The sequence below is a fragment of the Dryas octopetala genome, chromosome 4 (assembly GCF_963921425.1).
Source record: "Dryas octopetala chromosome 4, drDryOcto1.1, whole genome shotgun sequence".
In the NCBI taxonomy this organism is placed as follows: Eukaryota; Viridiplantae; Streptophyta; class Magnoliopsida; order Rosales; family Rosaceae; genus Dryas; species Dryas octopetala.
Genome location: NC_141369.1, coordinates 19,319,517 through 19,340,012, shown reverse-complemented (window position 1 = coordinate 19,340,012; position 20,496 = coordinate 19,319,517). Strand labels below are relative to the sequence as shown.

Genomic DNA, 20,496 nt, shown 5'->3' with positions numbered 1-20,496 from the left:
ATGAAGAGAGATTTTTTTTTTTTGTTACAATTAAGAATCTGAAATTTTGCGTACTCCATGGGCCATGGCAGAAATGAAACCTCTGTGCACGTGGCTGTAACATCTTCCTACAGTTTGGTTCAATGTGGCTTTGTGTGCATGTGTATGTGTAATTGTGTTTTAGATAATGTCTTCTTACACTCGTGCAATATGGCAGTATAAATGTATAATGACCAAATTTTTTTTCCTTTTAATGGAATGGTGACCCTCTGAATGCGTAGTTTGAAAACATGGTGTTTGAAATGCGTCCATATCAATTTATAGCATTGGAAGGAATTACCTTGTTTTGTCAAGGATGTAAACAAATTCAGCTATCAATCTCCCTCTTTTTTATTTTTTGTTGCTTGAGAGACTAATGAATTTGCTCCTGGCCTAACACTCCTACTCCTCTACATCTCTTGAAAGTTTCTTGCAGGTTTTTACGCGTAGAAACAACTTTGATTCACAGTAGCTTTGGGCGACTGTGAATAGCAAATCTCCTCTTGAAAATATAAGGAAACATTTGCTCCAATGGCGATGGTTCCTTGACAGCTAAAATTTTGTCAATGGTTCTTGTATAAACGATTTAAAGTATTTTTATTTGAGGGGGAACTAGAACTTGAAAACATTTTTTAATGTTCAAAATATTTCACGTTAAAAAAAATATATATTTGGAAATACTAATGAGCTATTGGACGCCTTTTCCATTCCTGTTATTGTCATAAAAAATACTTCAGCAATGTTACAACGATTGATGGAAAAGTTCGAGAAAAGAAGATGGGTATTAGTGGGGCAGCAGAGAAGTATAAAAGAAAAAGAATCCCATTCAGGTCCTTTCCTAATAGACAGATCACAGATGTATTGCAACCGCATGATCTTGATCAAACGATTCAGTCATTTTGGTTAGCTTGCAATGTTACATCTGCAATTGTCCCTCCAAGATCTGCAGATCAAATGCATTGAAGTCGTCTGAACCACAGGTTTTAGTCGATAAGTATAGGGCTCCCAACCATTAGCAAGGACATGAACATATAACAATACAACACCCAATAAGCCATAAAACTGGGAGACATTCCAAAAAACAACCAAACTACGGGGTTCTGTTATTATTATTCATAGAAAAGAAACGCTCCAGTTCAGAGAAACTTTAGAAATTATACATGCAAGAACATGCGTGACAGCATCTCTTGGCCCATCTAAGAGAGATAAACTTGACATGATGGAGTGGCACAGTTTAAGAACTCAAATCCTAAAAAGGTATAGCTATCTCACAATTAAACTGTGCTAGAAGAAGCTTCCTCAGTTTGAGGCAAAAAAGAGATGAAATCCTTCATAAAATGATGCAATAGTTACTCATCTCATTGTTGAGCGGGAAGATGAACGGCCGCTTGGACTTGAATGATCCTTTTTCAACATGGATTCAAAGTTCTTGAGACATTTAAGTGGCCCAACCTATATAAAATACAAGAAATTGCAGAAGCCTTTTACAATCATAACCAATTTGACTTGCATATAGCATATAAGCCACAAAAGGGAAGAGAGAGAGAGAGAGAGAGAGAGAGAGAGAGAGAGAGTGTACCTTCCAGCGTCTTTTTAGAGCAAACTGGTTATTAATGTCATCCAATCTCTTAATTATTTCCCTGAACGTTGGTCTTTGAAATGGGTCCTCACTCCAACATTCCACGATTAACCTGTAGACAAATTGCAAATAAGCTTTCTCCCATGGAAAAGAATACAAAACAGTGTATAACTCATTTCCAGTTGGGAATAAAATACATCATAATTACTAACGAACAATTAGCTAGACCTATAAAAAAAAATGACACCTCAAATATACAGAAGAAGATCAGATGTACTCGAAAAACTTACGCCTTTAATCCATGTGCATAATGCTTTGGTGGAGCTCTAAATGGTGGGCGCTCATTTGCAACATATGCTTTAGGAACTTCCTTCTCTGGCTTTGTCGAAAATGGTACACAACCTTCAATCATCTGTGAAAAAAAAGTAAACATTATTTACAATCATTGAAATTGTAAATTGTGGTTATATCATCAAGTGCATAAACACCTCGCAAATGGAAAGACATTATAATGCAGCAATTTAATTGAGTGCTCAATTCATAAAGGACATCCAATGTCATGAAATATTGTCATTTGTTAAATATGAAGATCTAACAAATGACAACAAACTTTGTCAAACGATAACTAGCAATAAAAACAGTCTCTTATTTAAATGACAGAGAAAATTCTTTGGGTAAGCAATGACAGGCAGGAAATTCTCTCCTGATAAAGGAGGCTTACAAATGGCTGCATGCAAAATGAAGACCAATGCTATATATTTCAATATAACTGTAAAGAAGAGAATGCATGCAGAAATTCCCTGAACACAACATCTACATGAAGTTATTGCAATACTGCTGTAGAACATGAAGAGAGAGAGAGAGAGAGAGAGAGAGAGAGAGTACCTCTTGCAAGATCAAAGCAAATGAAAAAACATCCACTTTGGTATTATATTCTTCATTTCTGTAAACCTCAGGAGCCACATATCTCCCTGTTCATTAGAGATTTCATTATATCAGCAACAGCAGGCATTCATGCTGATAGGAGCTACTTCATATAATCAAAATTGGAATTACAGGACAGCTTCTAGAGGTCTAACTGAATTACAATACCCAATTTGGGAGTCTAATTTGGTTAGCAACTTATTCAATAAACTAAGGGTTATCCCCTCTCTCAGCTCAAATTAACAAAGCCTTCATCCCAACTAGCTGGGTTTGATTTCTTATTAGAGTGCAGAATTGATTGGATGACTCCATAATTTTACAACAAAATAGCATTGATCAAAGAAATGGAGGATAAAAACTTTCAAAGTTTCAAAAAAGCAGACAACATACAAGTGTCTTGACTAGTCACAGGTCTGTCTTCTTTAACTGTATTTGCAACTTTCAGTAGCTTGCTCACCCCAAAGTCTGCAACTTTCAGATGCCCAGAATCATCCCGCAATATGTTTCTGTTATCTTACTCAAGAACAATTAAGAAAATTTAAATAGTTTCAACCATTTAGTTATTGATAGCGCATGATTCATGCCAGTATATAATTATGATGTTTTACATGCTCAGCTAAGATGAATATAATCCACACTGCTTAGAAAAACATAATTCAACTAAGAATAAGAGTGAAGAAAAAGAAAACAAGTCATCAATTTGGGCTGCCAGATTGAACCCACTCGCTTTTGTTTAGTCTTCAAATTAAGTTTTCAACCCATTGATATTATTTGGTAAGACTCCGGTTGTCCTTCCCAGACCCAATGGCTTTTTAAAAACTTTTGCATTTCACGAGGCGAATAATATACAAGTACAACTACAATAGTTTACATCTATTTCCCCACTAGAAAAAATAACAGCAATTATACATGATCTGAGAGAGAGAGAGAGAGTACGAGGGCTCAAGATCACGATGAATTATTGCTTCAGGTTTATGCTCATGCAGATAATTCATCCCCCTGCAAAGGTATATCAGTACAGTGCTCATTAAGCTAAGAGAACAGGTGTCATGACTAATCAGCTATAAAAGGTAATGAATACGCCTCGAATTTCCCACAAAGATAAATGAACTCCAACTCTCTAGCATAGAAACATCAGATTCCATGTCATGATCAGGCATTTATGATGATCATTAACATTGCCACAGAAAACTTGCAAACAAATTCAGCATACAAGCCACTTGACTGACCTGGCTATGTCAAGTGCAAACTTCACCGTTGCTTCTGGCTTTAGTGCACCTTTTCTTTTAAGATATGCACGTAAATCTCCCTGCAAAAGTAAAAATAAAAGCTTAACAAAAGCTTGCATGTAATGATATTCAGATGAGAAAGAATATAGAACAAAAATTCGTTTATTTGCATCAACTTTTCGAGCGGTATTCTTCTTCCCCAATTCTTTTTTTTTTTTCTTATAGAAATTATTGTACGTCAAATAACATCAAAGTGTTGGTTCAAAATATCAAAACAAAAAAAAAATTCTAATAATCTATCAACAAATATGTTGAATCATTATAAATTGTGAATGATGCCAAACAAATGCACACTACATCTATATCATGTCGTGTGTCCTGCAGTCTACAGTGTATCAATGCCCTGTTTATGCCTTTATTTTGTAACAATGCAATCCAACAATTTAGACATTTAAAACTCTATGTCAGCCACCACAACACTCACTTTTTGGGTAAATGATGAAGGCCTTATTATTTAGAAATCTATAAATTTGGCCTTTCACTTGGTATCAAAATTTGAAGATTTCCTCTGACAAAAGTTCCACTTATCCAAAAAGCAACATTATCACAAGTCAAACTCAAAATACTTGGATGCAAAATGATGAAACATGGAGAACATAGGAATGAATTATAATTCTTCAGGGAAGACATCAAGCTAAATTCTTCTCATGTTTAGTGAGACCTTGGGTAGATATTCCGTGACAATCATCATTGGACTGCTTTGTGTTACAGCACCCAAAAATTGGACAACATTTGGATGTCGTATCTTCTGAAGTAAAGCAAGCTCATCCCTGAATGCCTTTCTGAGATTCCATCGAGCCATTAAAACTCCAGTAAAAAAGAAGGATTCAAGACCCTTTTAATCATATTAAATTACACTACAAAGTAAAATAGTAATAAAAGTCGAGGCAATAACTTATGCATAAAGTTAGACAAACTCACACTTTATCCTCATCGGAGAATACTTTCTCCCCAAGCGTTTTAACTGCAACTTGAATTCCGCGCCAACACGCAATGCGATAGGTTCCCTGAATATATTTCATATGAGAAATGCAGAATGAATAGGTGAATTATGCAATCAAGATCAATATCCCTAGTAACCCATCAGACTTAACACCTTTATCAATACTAATCCATACTCAACTGAAACTTTTTTTCTTAAGCTCATTCAACAGATGCCACATACATGTATGATGTTTGACTAGTCAATTTGTTATCTTCTTCACTTCTTACTGCAATTATGGAAGTTTTAGTTAAACCCAGAGATGCATAGCTTGCATCATCATAACTCAAGCAGAAAACTCATGCTCAAGTACTAGATGCATGCATCAAGAGTTCAAGACAAAGGAACCCATTAATAGCCAAATAGATTTGAAGTGGGTTCTGTTCTCTTGCACCCAGAAACTCACTTCTGAGTTTTCAACGTCAATCCCTTTTCATCTTTAGCTAAAAGGTAATGTCTTTTGAGAGTTACCTTAGTTATGTCAACACTGTTGGAAAAATCAAGCTCATTGGGATGAATCTCATATTCCGGGACTTCACGTGCATTTTGAACATGCATAGGAGCCATCTAAAATTTGAAAAACCAAACATTCAAAGATAAAAAATAAAAACTTTACACAGCCAAATACTGAGTACATACATTGATACATATACATAAGACATAAAAGTATAAAACCCAGCAAATACCGGAGGTTTAGCGCCATGCTCCTCTAAAATTCTGATCACATCATGATTCTTGTAATACACAGCATCCGCAAGAGGCTGTTAAATAAACACAAACCAATCACACACTAAGCAATTGCAGCAACAGCAAATGTAAAGCAGCGACAGAAATTTCCAGTTTTTTACCGTACTGCCCCAGCGGTCCCGGAGGTCGACCTCGGCGCCTCTGCGTAGCAACAATTGAACGACGTCGGTTCTGCCCTGGCAAGCGGCGACGTGGAGAGCGGTGCGGCCATCGATGTCCCTGAAATTGACATTGGTCCCGGCGTCCAGGAGCTCCTCGATGCCTTCCAGGTCGCCCTCGTTGGCCAAGTACATGAGCCGGACCCTCGGGTCGATGACAGCCTCGTCGCCACCGCCCGGCTCGAGCGCGGCGGAGTCCTCGTCTTCGCGGCGGTCCGGCGCCAGCGAGGACTGCCTGCCCAGAGTGAACCTCGCCGCCGCCGCCGCCGCCGCGGAAGCTTCTTGTTGTAGCATAGCTGAAGCTGCTGCGTCCGTATGCATATATCGGAATTCGGGTTCGGGTTCGGGTTTGGGTTTAAATGCAGAGAATTGCAGAGAGGAATGAATGAAGTTGGAGACTGAGGAGGATAAGAATAAAAACACTTGTAAAGAGGATTTGACAGATACTTGAAGGAGACTATAATTTACAAAATTCTGTTGACTTTTCTATCACTAGCTGCTCGTCGGTTACATAAGAATTAACGAAACAGTTACAACTTACATGAGTGCCGCCACCCCCCCCCCCCCCACATAGTCTAGTACTCTTGAGTCTCGGACTCTTGGCTCATTAAATTCTAGTTATTATTATTGGCTCATTAATTCATATATTCCGTAACCAATTTCGACTTCTCTAATCAGTTGCAGACTTGCAGATTTTATTTCTTATAAATAAATTAATTTAGAATGAATTCAAGTATGAAACTATAAAACACTATCCCATTTGTCTTCATCATTGTATCTCTACTCTCTTCATGCATGAATATGTCCTCAACCGGGTGGCCACGTGGCACCACCTAATAAAATTTGTAATTTTTGTGACAAGTGTTAAAATGCTCATAATGTAAAGTGTCACAAAATAAGAGAAACAAAGTGCAAAACCGGTTGTCTCTCGTGCTATCTTGTAGTTTTCTCTTTTGTTGGGACCTTTGAAGTGCAAAATTGGTTAGTTTAGTAGAGTTTATATAATTAAGCTTAAAAATAAAAAAGAAAGAACAAGAAGATGAGGCGAGATCACGAGATATTGTGGAAAAATATCACCGCTACATCCTCAATGTCATTCTCAATTTCTCATCACCGTTCGTAGCCAAAAAAGAAAAAAGAAAAATCATGCACCGTTCTCTTATCTCATGTGTACGGTCCGGACAGGCGGACACGCAAGCGTGGCACGGGTTACTCACGGGAAGGCCACGTGTCGGTTTTGAATGAGCCAGTTGTCGGTTTACGCTGAGTCGTTGAGGCTTCTTAAACCCCGAACTGGGCTTTGTCTTTTCGCGTCTTCACCTGCTTCTTCTTAATTTCTACACCTTCAGCTCTGCCATTGAAGCTTAGGAGTGAGAGAGAGATGAAGATACAGTGCAATGCATGCAAGGCAGAGGCGACGGTGTTGTGCTGTGCGGACGAGGCAGCGCTTTGCTGGGGATGCGACCAGAAGATTCACACCGCCAACAAGTTGGCCAGCAAGCACCAGCGAGTCCCTCTCTCTAACTCCTCATCTCCAATGCCCAAGTGCGATATCTGCCAGGTACCCATGGTCTTTCTCATAATTTCACCCTATTGTTGCTTACAGGAGTTACAGACCATTCAAAGTTGTTTCTTTATTTATGATCTGTTATGAAATTTCATTAAGTTAATTAATTTATGCGTAGCCATAAATTTTTACAATGAATCTTGGGTTTTGATTGTTTCTTTATCTAAATGTGGTGGGGTGTGCTAATTGGTTCAGTTCAAAGATTTGATTTTTATTTATTTTCGAAAAAGGGTTGGATTGGATGTAGCTACCCGTTAACCTGTTTGTTGTTTGCTTTCTTGGCTGTTTCTGTTTTACTATAATATTTGGACGTTTCTTGATGGAATGATGGGATATTGGATAATTTCCGCACAGCTGGAAATTGGGTTGGATTGGTGGACCATCCCTAATTTCCAAAAATTAGAAGGGCCCTTTGGGGTTCAGTCTAGTTGTTCTTCTTTGCTCAGTCAGCGTTGGAAAATGTATCAGATAATTGGTAAATTGGATATAGTGTTGCAAATCTAGCCTTCAGAACTGTAATTGACTAACTTGACAGGAAGTGAAAAATCTGTGATTGAATGTAATTTTGTATCTCCTTTTTGCTTCAGTGTGGCCCTACATGTATATATATCTACTATGTCCACCTTCATTGCAATTCATTCCATGCTGGAAGAGTGGTCCACACAGATGGTAGTAGAGGTTTAACTTTCCTGCTGATTGTCTTCAAAGATTTGGGGTGGACATCCTTTCCATGATTATGTTACAATCTGCATTTTTGGTCTAAAACCTCACATGATTTTTGGTCACTGAAAAAAGCAAACTTGATCTTGCATATGCTTGTCAGTTCCTTAATTTTGGTCTAAAACCTCACATGATATTTCTCAAAAAATGGTGCACCCTTTTGGTGATTTTGGGTTTGTAAAGTTGTAATTGTTGAGATATATGCATTAAATAATTTTTTTTTCTGTGTTGCAGGAGACTGTTGGCTACTTCTTCTGTCTACAGGACAGAGCTTTACTCTGTAGGAAATGTGATGTTGCCATACACACAGCAAACTCCTATGTTTCCGGACACCAAAGGTTTCTGCTTACTGGGGTGAAAGTGGGGCTTGAAGCAACTAAACCGTGTATCTCCTCCTCTACCAAGGAAAAGTTGAGTTCTGTGGAAACAGTTTCTGAATCAGCAACATCTCGATCAATCACCAAAAGTTCAATAGATCCATTCACTGATGAGATTAAAGAAGCATTGCCTGGACAATTTGGTGGCGTTGGAAATTTTGTGTCAGGCAAGATACCATTTAATCGAAATACCACCTCTGGGAATATTCAAGGGTGGCACTTGCAAGAATATCTTGGATTAGCTGATCCTAATCAGAGTTTTGGGGTCTTGGACAGTATGACATCAAAGGTATGTTCTATTCTTTCGGTACAAGATTGTCATGCTCATACCATGATTACAGGGATGTCTTTGAGGAGCGAAACCGAGATTGGAAAGAATATACAAGATTTTAATATAGAGAGTCCTCACTCCTTTCTTCTGGAAGATAGTATTATCCCAAGAAACATGGATGCCCTCATTTTGCAGTGTTTGTTCTTGGATGAGTTATTTTTTGTTCTCTAAAATTAGTAAATTACTGTGACATTGTTTACCCTTCTCATCATACGAGAGAATATCTTTGTTTGGGTTATGGCCAGGTGTGCAGCTGCTTCTTAGCTGACATGACATCATTGGCTTACTTTTATAGTTTGATGTGCGCATGCAGTCTCACACATAGAGTTTGTAGTATTTGCAAGGACCTAATTTATTGTCATTCTCACAGGTTCATGGGAGTTACTGCTTGTGAGTGTTTTCTGGCTCATGGCAGGTAGGGGGTGATTGAAGTCTCAAGGTGCTTCAAATGATCAGCAAGAAAGAGATGTAAGATGTCGATAACTAGAACTACGTGCCAGACATATCAAAGCAGTGCCAGAGGTTCCTCTCCTCTGATTGCAATTTGGAGGCTTGACTGCATATATAATTATATATCGTCAAAAAGCTCAAGGAGATGGGAATCAGAAGCACCCTCAAGAGTAAATAGGAAAAGATAGAAGACAAATGGATGTAAATTGTTTATTCCTCGCCTGTTTATGTGAGGGGTTAGGTTAGGTAGATTTGATAGGTTTTAAACAACTACACCTTGTTATGTTCCTTTCAGTTCAAGTCACTAGTAGTGGTATTGTACTATGTAATTTAGTTTAGAAAAAAGTAATATCATCATATATTGCAAAAACAAAGGATTATGAATTATACTTGTCACTCAAAGGCACCAAAAACTAAGCTCCTTCAGTCTGAAACATGCAGGAGGATCGCATAAACAAACTATTAACAAAACAAACCCTTAAATGAAGCACCTGGCATCCAAAACAGGCTCTCCCTCAAACGACTTGTGGTCTTCAATCATCAGATTGTTCCATGCAAAAGCACTCTTCGATCACAAACACCGGTCACTAGCATCTTCAATCCATACACCTAAGAAATTCAATGACCATGTTGTGTGTAAAAGCTTCAATGATGAGAATGTTGTTCATGTAATCACAGAAGCAAAAGAGAATATCCCTCGCGATCGTACTTGTCCCAAAAACCATCGATAGCAACCTCCCGGAAGTTGGTCTTTGTTGTGATGGAGTAAAGCCTCTTCCAGTCATCCAATATCATCTACAAGGGTTCTTGGGTTTTGGCTTTGGTGCCTCTTCCTCTTCCCCACCACTCCCATCTTCTTCTACTTTGGACTTCTCTAATTCTGGCACCTTTTTGGCTTTCTTTTTTTGGCTCCTCCATGGCCTTGGGTTTACAGTCTTTATTTGCAGGACCAGATCAAGCATGGCAATTTCCTCTGTGTCTCCCTTCAAGTGTGCTACTTCATCAATCATATGATCATATGAACACCCTCTCTCTCTCTCTCTCTCTCCCTCTTTTCTAATCTTCTCTATATAGTGAGTAAGGCCGACAATCTACCCAGCCTTCAGATTGGCGATCACAAATTCACAATGGCTTTTTTTGCTGAGAGTAATAAAGTTTTATTTTTTATTTTTATTTAGGAAAAAGGGTATTTAAATTTGTGACATTTCCAACATTACGAAAAAATTTACCACCAAAACACAACCTAGTTGTTTGGTGTGTTATATGATAGGTTTTGAGATATGCATTAATCCAAGTTGGTTCACCCCATCTTGTCTTTTTAGGAGTCACATGAACAAAACTCAACAACATAGAAAAAGAGAAAACACATCACTTGGGGAAAATGTAAAAAATTAAAGATATCAATAAAATAAAAATAAAAATTGTTTTGAGACTTTTTTTTTTTTTGAGTCAGTGAATTTTCTAGATAAAGAGCCTTCCCAAAATCAAGAAAAAAAGGATAAAAAATGTACAAGTCAGTAGTCTCCCTCTCTCTCTCTCTCCTCTTCCCCAAATACTTGGCCTCTAAAGTCTAAACCCATGTAAATGACCAAGTCTTTACTCCTGAACAACTGCTAGTATATATATCCCAGTGCTTCTAAGATTAGGGTTTCTCTTTCCCTCCAACTCTCTCTCTCTCTGGCGAGATCCGATAGTGTCAGCTAAAATAGGTATTCTTCTGGGTTAGCTCTCTGTTTGGTTTCTAAGAAAAAAGCTATAAAAAATAACTCTTTTTATTTTCTTTTCGTTTAAACTTTGTTTTATTTTCGAGCTGTTTCTCTTAAGTCTTAACTGGCTCACTACTTGCTTATCCAGGCAGCCAAATAGAGGCCGACCCTCCATTTGGTTGCTTTAATTGAGGACAGGGATAAGAATATTAAAGTTTGAATCTGTACGTATTGATGTTTTTGGTTTTTTTTTCAATGAGAAATCACATTGGCTGAGCAATTTTGTGTTAAGGATCAGTTTGTATGCTTTTCATTTCCCTGATTTTTATTGAAAATTTCAAAGCTTGAAAGTTCTGCAAGTTTTCAGCTAAAAGATAGCCTTTTCGCACACGTAGGCTTCGATGCAGTTTAAGTTTCTTGCATTGGTAATCATTAATCAATATTGAAAATTAATAGAATTGGATATTTTCAATCAATAAGTTTAATGGGTATGTGTCTATTGTGACACTCTTGCAAGGTGTCATTATCTTTGGTATATACTGAGGTTTTAGAACTTCATATGTTGTATGTCACAGTTGCAAAGCTGTTAATCGATCTCAAGGAGCAATCGGTTTTTGTCAGTAACTATTAACTACTATAATGGAGGAATGTGAAGAGTATATTAGCTTGTAATGACTGGAAAATATTCATTAGATGTATGACAATGGAAAATTGCATATTCATTAGATGTACATATGTATTTAATTCTGATTTAGTGCCAATTTGTATTAGGAATTTGATAACTTTTCTGTCTGTCCCAAAGAGATACGAACAATTATTAGGGAATATATCATCTCAACACTCCTTGCAGAGCTGATATAAAGTTATAAAATGAGGATGAGAAATTAATCATGGAATTTATAATTTTCTAATGTGGGACCGTACTTCTTGTAGACGACAAAGTTTATGCCCATCATGGAAACAAATAATTCTAATGTTTCGCGAGCTGAAGAAATTAAACTCCTTGCAAATGAAGCTTTTAAAGGTATAATCCATGCTTCTACAATCCATTTTTACCTTCTATTCTAATTTAATTTCATACTATTGTATTGAAGTGAACTATCCTTTTAATTCCTTGGGTTTTTTTATAAATGAATTTGTAGAGAACAATTCAAATTCAAATTAATTCCATATTAGTGAGATGTACTTTTGGTGTTCCTAAATCGTAACAAGTGACAAACTCTATACACAATTCTCACACAAGTAGACTGAATTGAATGAATTCATGTGAGGCATTTTATTTTATTTGTTTTTATCCTGGCAAGAACTCCTTAGGGATTAACTTTGAACACTGTTCTGTTGGTTATGAACAGCTGTTGTGTCTGTTGCTTTCTTGTTTTCTTTGTGCAATCAGTGTGCTCATACTTCCACTATGATTGCAGCCCATAAATATTCTCAAGCTATTGATCTGTATACACAAGCGATTGAACTAAACAGTCAGAATGCCGTCTATTGGGCCAATCGTTCATTTGCCCACCTTAAACTGGAGGAATATGGTAGTGCCATACAAGATGCTTCAAAGGCTATTGAAGTTGATCCCAAATATTCAAAGGCATGTTTTATGCCCTAAAATTTTTCCATCTTAACTTTCGTGATTATGCTCTGATGGTTGTCTATTGTTGCAGGGATATTACAGGCGAGGTGCAGCTCATCTTGCTATGGGGAAATTCAAAGAAGCACTAAAGGATTTTCAGCAGGTGCTTTGCTCAGCAATGTTTTTCCTAAAAATTGTGAAATTGAATTTTTTGTTTCTAGTATTTTAAGATACAGATACTCAAAGAGGTTGAAAGCCCTTGTATTTCCAACATCCCTTATGACATCAGAACATTTTAAATATATGTTTAATATTGATGCAATCATAAAACCAGGAGGGTTTAAATATTCTATTCATCATGTGAAAATGGGTCTATGCCTAGTTGATTGTTTGGTAACATATCAAAATTACACACCTGACAGCATTCGTTACACATGAATTGAAATATCTGGAGAATCTGAGAAAAGTATCTTGTATGCACACTCGGGAAGGATTTGATTCTTATTCACTCTCAAATTGCATATTTAAATGTCCGCGACACAATATCTGTCCTTATTCTTTGTTAATTCACATATTGTATTACCAATTCCTGGACCATAGCTAAAACATAGATTGTTTTGGTTCACAGAACTAGAACCTGGTAAGTCACCTAACTCAGAACATGGAATGTTGGGGGTAGACTCAAATCAAATTTGATAAACCGTTTAATTAGAAGGTTGAATGTGTAAAGACAATGTAAAGTCAACTGTAAAAAAAAAAAAAATCTTAACCTAGAAAATTTTTATGTTATAGTTATCATGTTTTCTTTTGAAAACGATAAACTGGAAGGATACTTTTGGATATGTATACCAGGAATTTAGTTCCTTTTTGTTGCAATTATTGTCTTACATGCCAATTTATAACTTGTTTTACTTTATGTAAAATAGGTCAAAAAAATATGTCCAAATGATCCTGATGCTACCAGGAAATTGAAGGAATGTGAGAAAGAAGTGATGAAGCTTAAATTTGCAGAAGCAATTTCTTTACCAGAGTTTGAGAAGCGTCCGATAGCTGAATCTATTAATTATCGTTCTATAGGTATTGGTGTTGTTGGTTTCACTTCTTGTTTTTTTCATTTGAGTTTTCCACTTTATTCTGCTTATGCTATGCAGATTTGTTGTTGTATTTTCCTTTTTTCTCTTTGGGTTTTCAAAAGTTTGCAGAAGTTCATGGTCCTATCCTTCAAGCAATGGATTTTATTATTGTTGCAAAATTTATTAGAGTTGCTGCTATATGCTTCTGAATCCTGATAAATACTCATGGCATTGTGTGAATCTTATTCATCGAAAATGTAGTCAAATGCATGCACACTGTGAAAGGAGTGAATAAGATAGCAGCCCGATTTCATTATTTAAAATATTTTTTCTCTTTTATGTTGGAAATTTTGTTAACTGCAACATTGGCTCTTGTCTACATTGGTTTGTTTTTCTTGGAAATGTATGATGGCAGTTGGTTTGTTTCTTGTTTCTGTTATTTTACCTGATCCAATTTCATCTCAGGTTTTTATTTTTTTTCTGAAGTTCTGTAATTTGTTACTGATCCCTCTTTGTATCAATTTTATTTTCTCGTCATTTTTTAGAGCATTATTGCCAAAATGCAGGTTTTAATGTCCTGATTCCCAATGGATATCTAAGAATTGGGAAGCATGAATCTCACCAACACTTAATGAAACCAAGTTTGTAGAATTTAGTATATTGATGCTGAATTAAGTATGTTGAGAGTTTTTATAGCACCTGTTGTAAGTCATAGTGCTATGATAATTTTGAGTGTATTTCTAAGATGCAGTAGTGTTGGTTGCACTGGTAGTGGCTATTAGGAGGCCAACTATGGTGGCTGCAGCAGTGGGCATGTTGGTCATGCAAGGTGCCAGAATGGTAATCAAGTCAGTAGGGATGGAACTGGTGGTGGTAGGGTAGTAATGGTGATTTTGACAGTGATGATATGGGTGCAGAGGGACCTTTATTCTCTACAAACTTGGGTTTTTTTTTTTTTGTATTTAACAGAAGATCATGTCTAGATTCTGGAATTCATGCTTTTTTTATATGGTCTGGGGTGCCATTTCTATAAAGACTATTTAAGGTTTAAACTCTTTTTTCCACCTTGTTAAATGGTGCATTTAATAGGGGAACCTTTGGATGAACGAGATTGAACTGGGTCTCTCTCTGGTCTCCCATGTTGGTTTATTTGGAACTGGGTAGTTCTCCCAATTTGTTGCCTTACATTTGGATGAACTGTACAAAATGCTGATGCTGTTTTAGTTACGCATATAGGTTCATCCGTCCCTGTCATCGTCCAGGCTAGGGCTATGTTTCTAGGTTTGTTTGCTCATTAGGCCAGGAGCCAGTCTCTGAAACATTGTCTTCCTCAGTGTAATTAGTACCAAAAAAAGCTTGATCAGTATTAAGTAAATGATTATTATTTTCTTTTTAGAATTCTCTTAATGTTCACTATATTATATAGTGTCTATTAACAGTATTAATCTTAGCATTCTTATATATTGTATCATTATAGGAATGGGCCCCAATTCATCATCAGTGCCCACCGAAGTTGCTGTAGCAGCGCTGGCAATAGCAGTTGTGGCAGCGATGGTTATGATGGGAACAGAAGTGACTGCAGTTGTGGCCACAATAGTGGTGGTGGTCATGGCGGTCCTGGGGGCACGTTGGTGGCCTGGCTTCCATGGTGGTGTTTATACCAAGAGTCGAGTAAATGACCTAGGTTTGAGTTCACAATGAATGAAGCATTAGAGAATAGTCACAAGTCACTCTCATAATTTCCAAGAGTTGGAAATTAGTTATTAAAGAAAAAAAAAGACCTTCCACTAGTTGAAAAGTTCGTTTTGGTGCTAGGAAAAGTATTATCAACTGATATATTCATTCACTGCTAATGCGTTCTTAACCTACTATTTAGATGGCATACTTTCTCGATAATGGATTTTCAATAAACGCATGGTCTTGGTGCAGTTGAAAAAGAGCTGCCCCTGGGATATGGAAGATATTTACTCTAGCCGACCCAAGTGGGTAGATTTAGGCCTTCTATTTATTTTGTTTTTTTTAATTCAAATTTTTCTTAGAGTTAGAGTTGAGTTTAGTTTGCTTGTTCTTAACTCTATGTTGCTCTGGATGTAAAGGTTATAAAGACTGAGTTTGCAATACTAAGAAAATATAAAACTAGCAATATTAACATATATATCACCTTAATGAATTTAGAATGCCAGAATATTATAAAAATAAACATGAAAGTAAATCTGCATTATCATGAGGTACATATATCTTTGTGCTTGTGTGAATTTGTTTGCCCACATTAAGCAGCTTCTTTCTATTAGCAGCTCTGATTGCCTGAACTCAGTTCAAATTTTGCAGCTTATTTATTACATACGCTAAATTCGCTCTCATTTTATAAGTTATTACTATTGAAATGAAATGGAGTTGCTGATTTCTTGTGTGAATGTTAAAACTTGTGACACAACATTTTGTTAGTTCATCTATATGTGGTAGATCTTATTTACTTGCTTTAGCACCTGGGAGCTAATGAAAGTGATAACTGTTTGAATTCCAGAGGTGGAGCCACAATATTCAGGTGCAAGAATAGAAGGAGATGTTGTTACTTTGGATTTTGTGAAGAAAATGATGGAGGATTTCAAGAATCAGAAGAATTTACACCAACGGTATGTGTGGGAAGCACAATACTCAGTGTCATAGACCTATTCCATAAAATATTATTTTACAGTCTTTTCACTTCACCTGGTATCAATGTTGTAGATATGCATTCCAAATTGTCTTACAAACGAAAGAAATGTTGCAAGCCCTGCCTTCTCTTGTTGATATAAATGTTCCTGACGGCAATCATTTTACTGTTTGCGGTGATGTACATGGTCAGGTAATTACGGTACCTCTATGTCTTTAAATAGTGGTTCAAGTGCTTGATTTGACTTGGATATAACACTTCAAAGCTGAAAGGTTAAATGTGTAGATGTAAAGGTGGTTAGTTGATAGAGAATAAATTGAATTGAATAATTTAATAAAGTGAATTTTGTGAATTGAACTTTGTTGGTGGTAGAACTTAAAGATGACAAAAGTAACCTTTTTCCCGCAGCTTTTTTGCTTTGTCAACCATCTTGTGTGACTTGTGTCCAATCTTTCAGTAGAAGTTCAATTGAACTAAACCTGGTATTACGCAACCCTAACCTGCTACATCTGGTTGACATAACTAAAAGCTGTAATTTAATGTAGGCTTTTTTACATTTTACCCACCTGAACTTTAGGCTCAATCTCACTTTACCACCTAAAAAAAAAAATTGTGTCAATTTACCACCTGAATTAAAAATTTGTTGTAATATATCACCTATGGCTAATTTTCTCTAAACTTTTGTTAAAAATAAGAGTGTTTTGGTCTTTTTCAAGTTCCTATTGTTAGAAAAAAAAATGGTTTTTTTACACTTTACCTACTTTGACACAATAAAAACTGACTTGAAAAGACCAAAACACCCTTATTTTAATAAAAGTTTAGACAAAATGAGCCGGAGGTGGTACATTGCAACAAATTTTTAATTCAGGTGGTAAATTGACACAATTTTTTTTAGGTGGTGAAGTGAGATAATACCAGATGTATTTGGGCTTGGAAATTTTGGATATCTCTTAATGTTTAACATAGCAAATTTTTACAGTACACTTAGGTGGTGAAGTGACATAACTAAACATAATGTATTTGGTCTTGGAAATTTTGGATATCTCTTAATGTTGCAAATTCTTCTTTTGAGGTACACTTATATCATTAGGTGACACGAGGGCTTCCTGGGAGGTTGGATAAATGTAGTGCTTATGGGCATCATTCTTTTGTTTTTTTACCTCATCTTGACTAAGCCTTAGTCCCAACTACTTGTTGGCTGCATCATTTTTTGTTGTTGTTATTTTAGCAAGATCAAATCCCATAATTCCTTTCATATCTTTGATAATCATGTCCTTGTCACATCTGCCACTAGTGGCATTTTGCCACCAGTGGCATTTTGCCACCCTATTTGCTTGTAGCTGAATCAAATGGCTATTTCTATTGGCTATTTCTATTGGTTCATTATGCTTGATTTGTGTCGCCATCTAGGAGTTGATATCTTTGTTTCTTATTCTATCTTTCCTCGTGTTTTCATATGTCAATCTTAACATCTTCACTCTGGTTACAGTGATTATAAGGTCATGTTGTTCCTAATCTCTAAAAATTGGATGCTGTTGTGTTTCTTGCCAAATTCATATTGTCTTGTATGGTTTTGCTGAAGTCAACCAAATTCCTTCAAATCCATCATATATTTTAAAATTTTTGTTTATGGTGGTTGTCTGTACATATATATTATATGTATTCATATATGTCCTAGGCACTATTTTTAATTGTTTGTAATGCCTGCAGTTCTATGATCTCCTAAATATTTTTGAGCTTAATGGGCTTCCTTCGGAGGAGAATCCATATCTATTCAACGGTGACTTCGTGGATAGGGGATCATTTTCTTTGGAGGTCATCCTAACATTGTTTGCATTTAAGTGCATGTCCCCGTCAGGTGAATCCTTTTGTTTTCTTGATCGGTTTACAAATTCTTTTGTTAATTTAGTTAGTATTTTTGTGCCTTGCATATCTCAGTCCATTAAGCAATTTTTCTGTGTTTAGTCATGGTCAAGCCATATCACTTGCACCATTTATTTTGCTACTTAATTTTTTCTGTCCAAATTAATTACTTTTCTAATTTAACTCTCAAAATTATTTTTTTATAGAATGTACTTTCAATTGTGGCTCTGTTGCCCCTTTTTTCAATTTTAATTAACACACATTTCTTTCACCTAGTAATATAATCATGTTCGGACTTGATAACCTGTTTGTATAATTTTCAGCAATATATCTTGCAAGAGGAAATCATGAGAGCAAGAGCATGAACAGGATATATGGTTTTGAGGGCGAGGTCCAGTCCAAGTTAAGCGAAAAATTTGTGGAACTATTTGCTGAAGTGTTTTGTTGTTTACCATTGGCTCATGTAATAAACCGGAAGGTTTTTGTAGTTCATGGGGGTCTTTTTAGTGTTGATGGGGTGAAACTCTCCAGCATTAGAGCAATTAATCGGTTTTGTGAACCTCCTGAGGAAGGTAATTTATTACATTTTTTCGCCCTTGATTCTGCATTTGGATGACCTCTGGTTTTGGCCTTAACCAGGTGATTTAAAGCTAGAAAATATGACATCACAAACCTTCTGTCAATTGATTTGTACGGATAGGTTTTATATTTATTTTTCTGGGTTTCATCAGGGTTGATGTGTGAATTGTTGTGGAGTGATCCACAACCCATTCCTGGAAGAGGCCCTAGCAAGCGTGGTGTAGGTCTTTCTTTTGGCGCTGATGTGACGAAAAGATTTTTGCAGGAAAACAATTTAGGTATGTCTACTAGTTTTGACAGATTATTTTACTCAAGTTAGTATTGCTGCTTATTAAAAAATGTATTGAAACGCTTTACCAGTTTAATCAATATACAGAATTAGTTGTGCGCTCTCATGAAGTAAAGGACGAGGGTTATGAGATTGAGCATGATGGCAAACTCATCACTGTTTTTTCTGCTCCAAATTACTGTGATCAGGTAACTAGATGATGGCTAGTTGGCTAGTCTTATATTATTACTAAAGTCATCTTCCAAAGCTGGTTTTGTATGAACTATGAACTGTACCATTTGCATTTAGAGTTCATCGAAGGTTATTTTTCTGCACTTTAAAGTGTGGCACAAATAGTAAAACTATCACAGGACTCTGTACATTTGGAAGATCTCTGAGAATTGAGGATCCCGACAGCAATGATGTTGGTGCTGTATTTTGGTTTTTATTTTAGAAGTGGACTGATTCGTGATCATTACATATTGTTCCAGTGTTTATTGGGCATATTTCAAGTAGTGCTAATATAAACACGTAACGATGGTCTATAATTTGCATGTCGCAGATGGGTAACAAAGGTGCCTTTATCCGTTTCGAAGCACCAGATTTGAAGCCTAACATTGTTACTTTCTCAGCGGTGGTCAGTGGCTCCTGTTACTTATAACTGCTCCTTTTTTTAATCCTTCTCCCCCCTTCTCTCTCCCAAAATTTTCCTTGTTTTAAGAGTATAATATTATGAGTTTTAATTAAATTTTCCTTTCTTTTTGTGCAAACTTGCAGCCTCATCCTGATGTCAAGCCGATGGCATATGCGAATAACTTCCTCCGACTCTTTCAGTAATTTACATGGGTGATAGAAGTGCCAATGCTGTACTGTTTTTGGCTATACAACAGCTTTCCTGCTGAATAGAAATCTGCATCAGAAGGCGACTGGAGAAGAGTTGGTTGATGTTGACAAATGCAGTATCTTGTGATTATTGTCCACAGAGATGTTTATTTTCATTTTATCTTTTCTTGTACTTCTCACCACTAGGAAGAATATTGCAGGCATTTTCTTTGATATTATTTTGTTCTTGTGCTTGCTCCAAAGCCAGGTTTAGATGGAATGACTGCCTCCTAAAATGCATGGCATTTCTCTGTATTTATTTTCTGATGGTTTTTTTTTTTTCCTGGATTGTTGGAGATCCAAATATTGGAGTACATATTTCATCAAATATCAGTTTTATATTTCTTAGTTTTTTTTAAATTTTTTTATTTCGACAATATGACTTGTAAAGTTGTAATTATGCCACTCATACATGATTTTGACCTGCAATCAGGTAATGTATATTTCAAAGTCATGTGACTCGTGTCATGTTAAAAGGTGTACCCAATTTTCTGATGTGAAATGATAAAATAAGTGATAATGGGTAAATGGCAGGCTTGTCTTTATCAAAATTAGAAGCAGAATCTGAGTTATGAACTCTAAATTGAATCTCTTGCTTACTGTGTTTTACATAAGAGTTAAAATTATAAAGCTGGAGGGGTGTGCCATCCTCTGACATCCACAAATTGATGCAATGAATCTTCCATTCTTAATTTCTTACAAACAGGATTCTCCAGATTTCATAACATTCGATCAGGAATAACTGCAGCTGCAGATC

At 36.3% G+C, this 20,496-nt stretch overlaps 3 protein-coding genes across 4 annotated transcripts; 2 read left to right on the top strand and 1 right to left on the bottom strand.

Annotated features, from left to right (window-relative positions):
• Nucleotides 1-1,090: 1,090 nt before the first annotated feature.
• Nucleotides 1,091-6,217, bottom strand: LOC147287752 (Integrin-linked protein kinase family). The gene is made up of 12 exons (XM_086241083.1): nucleotides 5,641-6,217; nucleotides 5,479-5,553; nucleotides 5,264-5,359; nucleotides 4,732-4,817; nucleotides 4,472-4,592; nucleotides 3,751-3,830; nucleotides 3,458-3,520; nucleotides 2,912-3,027; nucleotides 2,483-2,568; nucleotides 1,888-2,009; nucleotides 1,598-1,709; nucleotides 1,091-1,470 (listed from the first exon to the last, which is right to left on the bottom strand). The coding sequence occupies exons 1-12, from the start codon at nucleotides 6,016-6,018 to the stop codon at nucleotides 1,372-1,374; spliced, it is 1,434 nt and encodes a 477-aa protein (XP_086097209.1). The 5' UTR covers nucleotides 6,019-6,217; the 3' UTR covers nucleotides 1,091-1,371.
• Nucleotides 6,218-7,064: 847 nt separating this feature from the next.
• On the top strand, nucleotides 7,065-9,220 carry LOC147287751 (B-box zinc finger protein 22-like). Its single transcript, XM_086242281.1, has 3 exons — nucleotides 7,065-7,258; nucleotides 8,219-8,650; nucleotides 9,063-9,220. Exons 1-3 carry the CDS (start codon nucleotides 7,079-7,081, stop codon nucleotides 9,084-9,086), a joined length of 636 nt encoding a protein of 211 aa, XP_086098407.1. The 5' UTR covers nucleotides 7,065-7,078; the 3' UTR covers nucleotides 9,087-9,220.
• Nucleotides 9,221-10,671: 1,451 nt separating this feature from the next.
• Nucleotides 10,672-20,080, top strand: PP5.2 (protein phosphatase 5.2). 2 transcript variants are annotated; one of them, XM_086239595.1, is made up of 14 exons: nucleotides 10,672-10,851; nucleotides 11,782-11,872; nucleotides 12,270-12,439; nucleotides 12,513-12,584; nucleotides 13,348-13,498; nucleotides 14,972-15,178; nucleotides 16,019-16,127; nucleotides 16,222-16,339; nucleotides 17,858-18,005; nucleotides 18,334-18,582; nucleotides 18,742-18,867; nucleotides 18,966-19,066; nucleotides 19,420-19,494; nucleotides 19,635-20,080. In XM_086239595.1, exons 2-14 carry the CDS (start codon nucleotides 11,794-11,796, stop codon nucleotides 19,692-19,694), a joined length of 1,665 nt encoding a protein of 554 aa, XP_086095721.1. In that variant the 5' UTR covers nucleotides 10,672-10,851; nucleotides 11,782-11,793; the 3' UTR covers nucleotides 19,695-20,080. The 2 variants fall into 2 exon arrangements, with proteins under 2 accessions (XP_086095721.1, XP_086095722.1); XM_086239596.1 differs by lacking the exon at nucleotides 14,972-15,178 and having other exon boundaries at nucleotides 10,678-10,851.
• The last annotated feature ends 416 nt before the right edge of the window (nucleotides 20,081-20,496 follow it).